We start from the raw sequence: 12,893 nt of genomic DNA, 5'->3' as shown, positions 1-12,893 counted from the left end.
TTCTTGAGAAGCTTCCACTGGCCACTGGATAAAAATGTACTCTTTCTTTTTTTAATTCTTTGTGTACTTATTTACTTTACATCCCACTCGCTGGCCCCCTCCCAGTCACCCCATCCCATAATCTTTCCCTTATCCCTGCTCTCCTTCTCTGAGTGGGTATTCTCCACCCCAACCTAGCACTTCAAGTCTCTGCAAGGCTAGCCACTTCCTCTCCCACTGAGGCCAGAAAAGGCAGCTAGAAGAACATATCCCCCACACAGGCAACAGCTTTTAGGATAGCTCCCATTCCAGTTGTTCAGAATACACATGAAGGTCAAGTTGCACATCTGCTACATAGGAATGGAGAAGCCTAGGTCGAACTCCTGGATGTCCTTTTGTTGGTGGTGCAGTCTCCGAGAGCCCCCAGGGTCCATGTTAGTGGACTCTGTTGGTCTTCCTAGGGAGTTCCTATCCCCTTCTGGGCCCTCAATCCTTCCTCTTCTTCTTTCATAAGAGTCCCCAAGCTCCATCCACCGTTTGCCTGTGGGTATCTGTATCTGCCTGAGTCAGCTGTGGGCACAGCCTCTCAGAGGACCACATGCTTCTGTCTGCAAGCATAACAGAGTACCACACCTTTTGAGGTTTGGGTGGAATATCCTAGAGATAATCTGTGATGTCCACTGGATGCATGATGTCAGTAAATCCTGAGTTATCTGTACAGGTACGTCTTTCTTTAATTTGTGACTTGAAGATCACATCTACGCCACTGCCTTGGCGCTCTTCTCCTTTATCTGTCCTGTACTGTCTTTGTCACTTTATTCAACCCTAAATTCATCTTTTCTTAGATATAGCTCAGTCATTACTGCTATTCTCCTTTATGTTCATTAAGCTGTTGAGTACCATCTTCTCTAAAATCCTCAGATTCTTTGATGGAAGTTGATGATATTTTAAGTTCTGTATCCTGAGGTTCACCTATGTTTTTCTCAGAGTGAACATGTATATAGGGACTAGTTGGGGTCTTATGAGGGGACAGGAAACACTCTGTCTTGGTATCTCCCGGAGGACTCCCCAGGAAAACCCCAATCCTTCCTTCTTACGTATTTTTAAAATGATGTGCATGTTTTGGGGTGGATATTAGCATGTGAGTGAAAGTGCCTGCAAAAGCTCAAGGAGTGGACGCTCCAGCAGGTCGGGAGCTGCCGTGTGGGGGCTGATGCCGCCCAAGGAATGGACGCTCCAGCCGGTTGAGAGCTTCCGTGTGGGAGCTGATGCCCTGCAAGGAGTGGACGCTCCAGCGGGTCGGGAGCTGCCGTGTGGGAGCTGATGCCCTGCAAGGAGTGGACGCTCCAGCGGGTCAGGAGCTGCCGTGTGGGAGCTGATGCAGCCCAAGGAGTGGACGCTCCAGCGGGTCGGGAGCTGCCGTGTGAGAGGTGATGCCCTGCAAGGCTAGTCTGCGCTCTTTACAGCGGGGCCATCTTTCCACCCAAAGCAATTCTTCCTTTAAAAACACCCAAAATAGATCAGCAATAAATGTCACAGTGGTAATGTTTAACACAGAGCGGTGTGACTTCAGTCTGCCTTTCTTCTCTTCTAATCTTTAGTGCTTTTAAAATATAACAGAAAATATTAATATCTCTTACAGTATAAAGTAAAATATAGAGTTAAATGCAAAAGGAGTCTGTTAGACTTCCCAGATGTTTCCTCCTGCCAAGACTGCGGAACTGTGTCTGCTTATCCCTATTGTGTAGCAGGACAGGCAAAACACCTACCTAATCTACTTCAAAAGGATTATGGAGAACAGACAGAAGAGGAATAAAAACATTCATAAATATTACTTAAAACTGCAAAAGTATTATCAAATATGCTTGTAAAAAAAACTTAAGCTAAAACATTAAGTTACCTGCCAAAATATTCCTAGTAAAAAACTACATTGATCTGTATATGCACATCTATCAGTGCTTGTGTTTTTCAGCTGAGCATTATTTATTCTAAACTAGACCCATACATACATAAAACTGAAAACTCACATTTTGTCTTTAAAGCCTACAGTAACCACTTCAATTTGGCTCCTAAAATTACCCAGCCAGCTTCACTTCTCTGCTGTTCAAATAAAAGCTGGTTTTATCTTTTCCCACTGTTTTTTAACATGAGCCACAACTGTCTCCCTCAGCCTGCTTGGCCATCCATACATAATATGGGCATCGCTGCCTATCATCTGCATCTGCACATCAACCTCCACTGCGTGTCTTGAAGGACTGTGGAACCATCTAAAGGTCTATCATGATAAAACAAACACAAGGATTCCATCATGGATAAAAACAAAATTAGAAAGGATTGCTATAAGAAATATACATAGAAACCGCTGTACATCTCTAGGCTTTATTTTCATATAAAGAACTATTTTCAGGAAATCAAATACATTCTTTTGCCTCCACTCCACATTCATTCTTACCAGTGTCCATCTGCCAGACATACACAGAGCCGTCCGTGCAGCCCACCACCAGGTAGTCATCAGCAGGCCTCCACTTGATCACCTGGATAGGGAAGAGGTGGCGAGATGCCAGCATGATGCATTTTTTCTCTCGCAGACTTAGGAGTCCCACGGAGTGGTCACTGGCTACAGAACAGATGCAATGTTGAACTCTTGCCTAAAAAGAAGAATAAACTTTCATTAGATTTACATTAAAAGTAAAATAAGATAAAATTGTCTCCCAATAACTTAAGTGAAAATTACTTATATGTATACATATATACATATAAGTATACGCCACTGAAAACCAACCACCATGTTAGGTTACTTTGAACAATTTCTTCCTTTAGATTATAATGAAAAGTTCCTGGTTCAAATAGATATGCTTTAAAAGTGTTAAATGCAGGGCTGGTGAGGTGGCTCAGCAGTTAAGAGCACTTACTGACTGCTCTTCCAAAGGTCCTGAGTTCGGATCCCAGCAACCACATGGTGGCTCCTAACCATCCATAATGAGATCTGATGCCCTCTTCTGGGGTGTCTGAAGACAGCTACAGTGTACTTACATATAATAAATAAATAACTTTTTAAAAAAGTGCTAAATGCAAAGATTAAAGACTAGAAAAATGTCATTGACATTTGAAAAGAACCTCCCTAAAACAATTGCTACATCTGCGAAGCCAAAACTAGATGGCACAGGTCAGGTAGGTGGGGTGATCTGCTCTTATGGGTCTGTTCTCTTTCCGTAATATGAACTTATTCTTCTTTGTTTCCAGAGAGAGCTTTCTGTGGTCTTTTTTTCTGCTCATGCCTCATTTAGGCGTATGCTTCTCCTTCCACTTTTGTCCCAACAGAAATCCCTCAGAGTACCACAGACACAGTTGAGAGACACAGCTATCACACATTCTCTGCAGATGGGCCTCCTTGCTCCCTTTGTAGTGTCTGTCCATGATAACAGAAGGTGCAGCACTCAACTAACCACATAACAGACACTTAAACATTTCCTCAGAGTGTCCCGTGTTCATCAGTAATGTCTATCCTTCAATTTCCCTTTAAAACAATATCATTTCTGGCTGACAGGAGCCTGATATAACTGTCTCTGGAGAGGCTCTGACAGTACCCAACTAATACAGAAGGAGAGGCTCACAGCCATCCATTGAACTGAGTACAGGGTCCCCAATGGAGGAGCTAGAGAAAGGACCAAAGGAGCTGAAGGGCTTGCAGCCACTTAGGATGATCAACCATATGAACTAACTAGTGCCCTCAGAGCTCCCAGGGACTAAAACTCCAAACAAAGAGTACACATGGGGGAACTCACGGCTCCAGCAGTATGTGTATAGCAGAGGATGGCCAAGTCGGTCATCAATGGGAGGAGAGGACCTTGGCCCTATGAAGGTTCTATGCCCCAGTGTAGGGGAATGCCAGGGCCAGGAAGTGGGAGAGGGTAGGGTGGTGAGCAGGGGGCGGGGGGAGGGAACAGGGAATTGTTTAGTTTTGGGGTTTTTTTTTAATTTTATTTTATTTTTCTTTTTTCTTTTGGAGGGGAACCTGGGAAAGGAGATGTTGTAAATAAAGAAAACATCTAATAATAATAAAAAACAATATCATTTATGAATAAGCAAAGAAATGATTTTCACTAGCAAGAGAGAGCTGAATCTACACTACAGCAAATTAAAATACTTCTAATTTCTATAGGACAATTTGTAAGCAATTTAAAATGTAACCTTATGAAAACAACCATCTGAATTTATTGTGACTATGTCTTAAGAGATTAGGCCCAGAATGCTGCATAGCTTTTGTTTCATTGAACATGCTTTGCTATTTTATTTTGTTTTATTTTGTTTTGCTTTTGAGCCAAGATTCCTGGCATAGCTCAGACTTAGGATATGCCTACCTCAACCAATCAAGTACTAGGATTACAAATATGATCCATCCTCAGTTCTAATCTGGACCACAGAATATCTTAGAACCTTTACAATGCTGGTGTGAATATGACTGTTTTGCAAAGATGCAGACCATCATTCATCTCTAAACATGTTTGATCTTGATCTTCTACTTAAAGTCCCCTGGGGAAAATGCTGTGCTTGGGCCCTTTTCTTTTGTGAATGCTCCTAACTCGAGACAGAGTTTTCCCTTTATAACAGTGTAGCATCCTGAGTATATGCATGTGGCTCTCACTGACCCTACCTACAGCTCTTATTCTCTCTTCATCATGAGTTAGCTATATTTTTATTCTGGTGAATGTTTATAGTTGAAAGTAATCTTAAAGTTAAGAAAACCAAGTGCAGAGAGATACTACAAACTTTGCTTAAAGCATTACATAGAATTGTCTTAGACATTTATTAAGCTTGTTTATGAATATTCAATGGCTTTTTTCCTTGAAAAAGATAATAACAACAGAAAATAAACAGATTTCTGACATGTACAAATTAGTTTTGCGATTACCAAATAAAAATAAACTGACAAACTAAGAAGCTAATTCAAATTTAGCCACGATAGACTAAAACTGGGAAATACACATGTGTAAATGTACATATCCTGAGGCTCTTACTTTCAATTATTTTACAAAACATACCCTAAATCTATCAGTGGCACAGGACACATATTGCTAACTCCAGGTGAAGGACAGCTTAATAAAGTGCAAGGCTTGAATGTTTATGAATTATCATTAGCACTAACTTTGTATTTGTCAAATAATTCACTAATTTTATTTAAAAAAAGAGAGAGAGAAATGAATGCTGTATCACACAATGATGACTATTTTTTATTTTGCATCTGGTATTTAAAGTTTTTTTGAAAAGATGGTTTTATATATTTCTGCCACATGAAGCAGAGCTCCTCATCTCCGATCATGACAAACTAAAAAGAATTATTCCTAGACATTACTGCTCTCACTCTCATCACGTGCTTCCATCAAGCCTGCCCAGCCCTAGCACTCAAACCTTCTCCACTACTTGTGGTTTTACTGCTTCAACTCATGAGCTCCCTAAAGTCTCCAAGAAAAAGAACTAGTCAGTAGATTCCCAGCTGCACATAAGGATCTAAATTCGGGTCCTCGTTACCCACGCTAAAAGCCAAGCACAGTGTAGTACTTGTAAGACCAGTCCTGGGGAAGAAGAGACAGGCTAATCCTAGCATCCAGTCTAGCCAGTCAGCAAGCTCCAGACTCCAGGGAGAAAATGTCTCTTCAAAAATAAGGTGAAGAGCAACTGAGCAAGACATCCACCATAAACGTCTGGCAAACACATACCACCAGCACACAGGCACACACACATGAACACATGAACCACACACCCACATAGAGCCAATAGCTCTTTGGTTGGACAGGGTTTCACTGAGGCTGGTGATGGTGGTAACAGAGTTAGAAGCCATTTGGGGCTGAACATGTCACTGGCATGGACTTTGTGATGGTTTGCATGAGAAAGCTCCCGATAGGCTTGTGTGTTTGAATGCTTGGTCCCCAGTTAGTGGGACTGTTAGGAAAGGGTTAGAAGGTGTGTCCTTATTGGAGGAGGTACAGCACTAGAGGGGGCTTGGAAGTTTCAAAGCTTCACACCATTCTCAGTGCTTTGTGCTTATGAGCTTTCAGTCTGCTACTTGAGCGGCCTCATGCCTAATGTTATGCCTAGAGTAGAAATCACTCAGTATAGTTAAACCTCATTAAGTCTGATTCCACTAATTAATTGACTTGATGGCTACCTTTGAAGTCTGTACAAATAATCAACAACATGAACAAAGCAAATGCCTAGCCTATTTAATATAGAAGGAAAAAAGCCATTTGAGTACTTCTTTGGTATTAATTTTCATTCAATGAGCAGAATTATGATAAATAATTCTTAGCTATCTATTAAATGAAAGCACTTAAAATATTTGCTAAACACAATTAACATGTTTTTATCTCTTCTCAAAATTATTAAAGATGTACTTCCTAAAAGTATTTAACATCTCATATTTCTTCTTGACTTAGATCCAACTTTCCTTATGAATATCACTAGCCATCTACTTTGTGTATAATGACTAATTCTATAACCTATTAATGCTTTGTTCTTTTTTCTACTTCAACATGGAAACATCAACTGATTTAGCAATAGTATTATAGTAAGATAATTTGTAAAACACTCTGATAACATAATTAAAATGATTATATAAGCCAAACACAGTGACTCATACCTGTGGTCCCAGAACTTGAGGGGCAGAATCAAGAGGAATAAGAAGAGTTCAAGACAAAACTAGGCTACATAAAAAGTTCTAGGCTGACACAGGCTACAGACACACTCACAGAGACACATACACCAAGGTTACCAACGAAAAACTGTAGCACATTTTCACTAAAACTTATTGGGAAAGCATTCATACCCCAAATTCTTTCTATAACTCACACATTAAAATATTGAGGTGTGTATGTATAACTTATATGTGCCTCTGTGTAAAAATGGTTTTATTTTTGACTTCAAGTTGTACTACAGAGATGTATAATAAAGATAGCATGAAACTGGCATAAAAGCTTGCAGGTTGAACAACAGAATTAAACTGAAGATCCAGACATAAGTTTTCACACCTATGGATATTTGTTTTGTTTTGTTTTTTTATAAAGAAGCCGAATATACACACTGGTAAAAAAGATAGCATCTTCAAAAAACTGTGATGATCAAACTAGACATCTACATATAGAAGAATCCAAATAGACCCATACATATCACCCTGCACAAAACACAGCACAGAGTGGGTCAAAGATCGCAACATAAACACTGAATGGATCCTTGAACACATTGGCACAGGAAGACTTTCTAAACAGAACACCATTTGCAGGCACTAAGAACAATTAATAAATGGGACCTCATAAAACTGAAAAACTTCTGCACAGCAAAGGACACTCATTTAAACAAAGCAATAGAAAGGGAAAATATTTTTACCAAATACATATTCAATAAAGAGCAAGTATCTAAAATGTATAAAGAATTTTTAAAAACTGAATATCAAAAAAACAAATGACCCAATTAAAAATGGAATGCTGGTTTAAACAGAGAATTCGCAAGAGGAAACTCAAATGGTTGAGAAAAACCTAAAGAAATGTCCAATATCCTTAGCCATCAGGAAAATCCAAATCAAACTACTTTGGTATTTCATCTTACACCCTTCAGATGGCTACAATTAATGAAACAAATGACAGCTCATGCTGCCGAGGATGTGGGGTATGGACATCTACTGCTGGTGGGAGTACAAACTCTACATACAGTAACTACGGAATTCAGTGTGGTGGTTCTTCAGGAAAATGGAAATCATAAGAGTGTGTGTGTGTGTGTGTGTGTGTGTGTGTGTGTGTGTGTGTGTGTGTGTGAAATTGCCAAATAATAAGGGAGACAGGGCCAAAACTGGACATTGCCACCCAGTAAGGCTTCCAATGTTTTGGGATTGGGTTACATCTAAGTTTGTTGTTGGCCAAAGAGGTCCATGGAATCCCCCACACAACCCAGGCTATTTCCAAGGTTGCTCTCCACAAACTGACAGCAGGACCCCATTGCTGAAGATGGCAGACACAACTCATTAAATATGGGTATGATAAGTTGAACTGGTGCTTACATAAAGACTCATCCTCATTCTAGCGTTTTTGGTACAGGAAGGTACTTTGCATGATACCAAAGGACAAACATAAACACCAAGTAAGTCGCAAACTCTCCCATCTTCAATGCTGTCCTGCCTGAAAGAATGCACATGCAACCATGGCACTAAGCCTGTGGAAGTGACCAAAGGCCCACTCTATGAGATAGAAGCCATACCCAACACTGTTTTGGTGGCCAAGAATCTTAGAGCAGATAGCCCAAGGACCTAGGACAAAATAGTGCAAAAAGAGAAAAGGAGAAAAGAGAGTAGCAATAAAATGGCTCCTAATGGCATTCTGCTATACTCATAGATTAGTACATTGCTCAGCTAGCGGAAGCTTCCCCCTGCAGCAGATGGAAACAAATGCAGACCTACAGCAAGATATGATACAGAAAACTCAGCCCTTAATTGTAATGTCTCCATCGCATTCTTCCTCTTGGGGGGGTTCAGGGAATCCCCCCCAAGAGGAAGCAGAAGGAGCATAAGAACCCGAGGGGATGGAGGACACCACAAAGACAAGGCCCTCTGAACTAAGAGTGTCAACACACACATGAATTCACATCTACTGGGGAGCATGCACAGGGCCTGCTGGGTATGTTCCAGTTGGGGATCCTAGAGCTGAAAGTAGATACATGCCCCCAACCCTAGCCCAGAAGCTAGCTCCAACTGAAAACCATTTGCAAATAAAAATTTAGTTTCCTCCATGGGAGTCTCATTGAAGAAACAAATCTCTTAAAGGTAGGCTGCATTCCCAGCAGCAGATGAACAACAGGTTCCTTGTCTCATAATCTCGAGTCAGGGCTCTTTCTGGTTCGTTTTGTTTTATTTTTAATTTTATCTTATATTTTATTTTATTTTATAAATAAGATAAATTTATTCTCTCTTTATTCTCTCTTTATTCCCTTCAGATCCTTTGTATACACATTACGGCTTCCAATTTAGTGTTGCTATGGGATTCCTGAGTGTGCAAATGAGTAGGTCTGCTTCTTGTGCATTCTCTTGGGTTCTTTTCCTTCTGTTTGCTTTGTCCTACTCAGATACGTTAGTTTTGTTTTATCTTATTATATTATATTTTATTATTACCCCATAGAAGCCCATTTGTTTCCTTCTTTAGTGATTTATTCCTTTATTTTTATTTTATGTACACTAGCACATTGCCTGAGTACATATCTGGACAGTTCTGAGCTGCATGTGGTTGCTAAGATGGAATCCGGATCCTTTGGAAGAGTACAAGTTAAGCAACTCTTAATCACTGAGCCATTTCTCCAGCCTGTGTATTTATTTTCTCTTTTTAACCTCTTTTTAAAGTTTTTTCTCCATTAATGAATCTATTTACTCACTTTCTGTCCGATTGTAGCCCCCATCTCCTCCCATTCTCCCCCTTGGACAGCTCCTTACCCCATCCCCTCTCCTCCTCTGAGAAGGGAGAAGTCCACCCTGGGCAGTGAGAAACAAGGGGTGAATCCAGATACGAGGGAAGTAAAGAAGGGGTAGGAGTTGTAATTAGGATACATTATGTGAAAAAAGTATTTTCAATAAAAGGAAAAAGATAAACATTTAAAAAAGAAATAACATCAATATTTTCTCTGCCAAACTGTGATAACTATACTAGGAACTATACAATCCAAGTCAAGTCAAGAGGATCATGAGTTCTATGCTAATCAGAGCTACATAGTGGTATGTTATTGCAAAATAAAACAAAAACAAATTCCTGAGATGTGGCTCAGTAATAGAACTTGGATAACATACATGCAGCCTTGAGTTTAATGCCAGCATAGAAGTTTTCTGTTTTTTTTTTCTTTCCTTTTCTTTTTTAAATTTATTTATTTTATATATGTGAATATACTATCTTCAGACACACCAGAAGAGGGCATCAGATCCCATTACAGATGGTTGTGAGCCACCATGTGGTTGCTGGGAATTGAGCTCAGGACCTCTGGAAAAGCAGTCAGTGTTCTTGCCACTGAGCCATCTCTCCAGCACCAAGTTTTGGTTTTTTTATACAGTATAATCTACAAACCCCTCCAATAAATATTTTACCTAGATGCATACTTGTAAAAAAGCCTCTTTGTGGCAATATATACCATAGAATTTTTTGAAATTAGTGATGGTATCACTGCCCATCCAAATAAATGTAAAGAAACTTTCATTTACTAAGACTTAAAAGAACCAATAAATAAAAGTTCCTATATTTCTTCAAGTACCCCAATTGTGAACCCCACAATTTCAACTTCTGAAGCCACTGCCCTCAGCTGATCTTGTCATCAATGTCATTAAGAAGTGTTTTGCTGTGCTTGCTTCGGCAACACATATACTAAAATTGAAACGATACAGAGAAGATTAGCATGGCCCCTGCGCAAGGATGACACGCAAATTCGTGAAGCGTTCCATATTTTAAAAAAAAAAAAAAAGAAGTGTTTTGCTGCTATAGAGAGCTGATGTAGATCAGACAAGGCAGCCTGTCACTGACATCATCTCATAGGCCAAAATTCTTCACAATATTAATCTTGTGTTAAAAGCAATATATGGTTATGACCTCAAATTCTAAGTTAAAAGTAAAAACTAATAATAAGCAACAGTATATTTAGCCAAATAAAAATATTTTATGAATAAAAATTATTTTTTATGAAAAAAATAAGAGAAATGGAATAAAGACAAGTAGAAAAACATTAGACAAAAACATCAAGACTGAGATTTGGTTGTCAAAGAAATCTAATCCTGATATTTAAAAAGGTTCGTTGAATTTGCCAGTAAATAATCCTCCCATTACATTAAGTGCTGAAGAGCAAAATCCTACAAGCTATCTTGGTGTCTGAAAGTCAAAACATACCACCTAGGTCATCCAGTCTGACCTTACACATTTTAAAGCATTCCCAGAAACCCCTCGTGTAACGTGTTCCTAAGCACGAATTACAGAAATTCCAGGCAGCCAGTGTAGCCCATCCACTAGCTCCCTGGGGAGACGATTCCACTTTCCAACAGCTTCTAATGCAACTAATATTCATTTTACTTTCGAGTTTCCCTAGTTTGTTTCCTAAACAACGGTACTCCTTTGTTGGCACTGTTTGAAAAGCAATCTTGTATTTCTCCCTATGATTTTCTGTGTGCATAAATGTCCTGTAAACCTATGAGTGCTCAACTGTCCCTCCCTTCGGCATGCCCATCATTAGACAAGCTCTAAGCAACCAGCTTCTTTTGCTCATGAATCAATCCCACTTGTCTCGTAACCATTACTTCTTGTACTTCCCAGAACTCTCTCTTTGGAACATAAATGTGCCTTTAAGATGTCATTTATCATTCTAAATATTCTATCTAAAAGGAGAAAGAGCCTATGAAATTAAATATTCATTTCCATACTTAGACAAAACTACAAAAAAAACAAAATTTTTTAATATCAGAAATAAAACTTTTATTTAAAAAAAGGAGCTGGTTCACTAGCCAGCCACATGAATATTACGACGGATAATTAAACTCTCCTTTTTCAGAAGCATCACATGAATATGAATCTTTCACACAAGATTAAGAGGATGCCAGAGAAAGACTTGTTTAAAAATAATGCAGTGATTATGTTATTAGAAATGATAATCTTATTCTTATCTCATCCTACAGTTATAGAAAAAAAGTTTCACACTTGTTTTTAATCCAATCACTGCCTTTATTCACGCATTAATGAACTTTTTAGCAGGGAGGGGATTCCAAGCTTCAAAAATGTGAAACTATACCAAAATTAAAAAAGAAAAAAAAATCCTCAATGTGAACTAAATTACATAAAAGTCAAAATATTTGGAGGTTAAAGAATTCAAAGATATAAAAAAACCACAAGAAAATACAACTATGTGTGTGTGTGTGTGTATACATATTTAATATTTTAGAACTCAAACTAATAGTCTTAAGAGGAAATATAGCATTTAAAATATCAAATAAAAATATATATCTAAAATATTTTTACCTGGGTGCTGGAGAGATGGTACGGTGGCTAAGAGCACTACCTGTTCTTCCAGGGGACCTGGGTTCAATTCCTAGTACTCACCTAGCAGCTCACAACCATCTGTACCTCCAGTTCCAGAGGATGCAATACCTTCTTCCAAGCTCTGAGGGAACTAGGCAAGCACATGGTGTACAGACAGGTATGCAGGTAAAATATTCACATATATAAATAAAATCTTTTACAAAATGGTTTTACTTGGGCTAGGTAGGTTTGTCAGTGGAGGGTTTCCTGTGCAAGCATGACAACCCCAGTCCAGGTCCCTGAAAGCAACATGAAGCTGACACAGCACCTCATGCCTGTAAACTGAGGGAAAGTCAGATCCCATGAGGATCTGTATTTATGAGCTTTATAGACCAATAAAGCTAAGTACTAAGACCCGGAAAATATTCTATGGCTTTTTTGGTGGTCATGTCGATTTTTTTGTTTTAGGTAACTCAAAGAGTCAGCCGATGAGGGACATAGTGACATGCACCTGCAATCCAACCACTTGGGAGGCATAACCAATTTGATCCTAGCTCTGGCTACACAGCAAAAGCCTATATTTAAAAAAATAAATAAATAATGTCTACATGCACATATACACACATTTACCATCTCCACTCTGCACCCCAGCCAGCTTCCCCCATGATGAGGTATGAGCACTACTGAAACCCCAGGTGGCTATCTACAGGAGTGGCTTCGGCTCTGTGGCTCAACAGAGAACATGAATACCGTCAAACAAATAAGCTGCAATTATTAACCTGTTTGCCTTACCATATTTAGGCCCATATGCTTTCAGAAAATAAACACTGAACTTACATACCTCCCAAATATGCAGAGTGTCTCTTTCCTAACATATTAACAGAATTTAGTGAGGAA

At 39.2% G+C, this 12,893-nt stretch overlaps 1 protein-coding gene and 1 non-coding gene across 3 annotated transcripts in view; one reads left to right on the top strand and one right to left on the bottom strand.

Annotated features, from left to right (window-relative positions):
• Wdr7 (WD repeat domain 7) overlaps positions 1–12,893 on the bottom strand; it is a 293,177-nt gene that overhangs the window by 238,415 nt on the left and 41,869 nt on the right. For both annotated transcript variants that reach the window (XM_031365861.1, XM_031365862.1), the window contains exon 13: positions 2,432–2,627. In XM_031365861.1, the coding sequence (XP_031221721.1) occupies positions 2,432–2,627 (196 nt within the window). The remainder of the gene's footprint in view (positions 1–2,431; positions 2,628–12,893) is intronic.
• LOC116087958 lies at positions 10,338–10,444 on the top strand. The gene has a single exon (XR_004117720.1). It is a non-coding gene; the product is annotated as a U6 spliceosomal RNA (small nuclear RNA).

This window comes from Mastomys coucha, unplaced genomic scaffold (genome assembly GCF_008632895.1).
Source record: "Mastomys coucha isolate ucsf_1 unplaced genomic scaffold, UCSF_Mcou_1 pScaffold13, whole genome shotgun sequence".
Taxonomy (NCBI): domain Eukaryota; kingdom Metazoa; phylum Chordata; class Mammalia; order Rodentia; family Muridae; genus Mastomys; species Mastomys coucha.
This window is presented reverse-complemented; position numbering and strand designations above follow the sequence as displayed.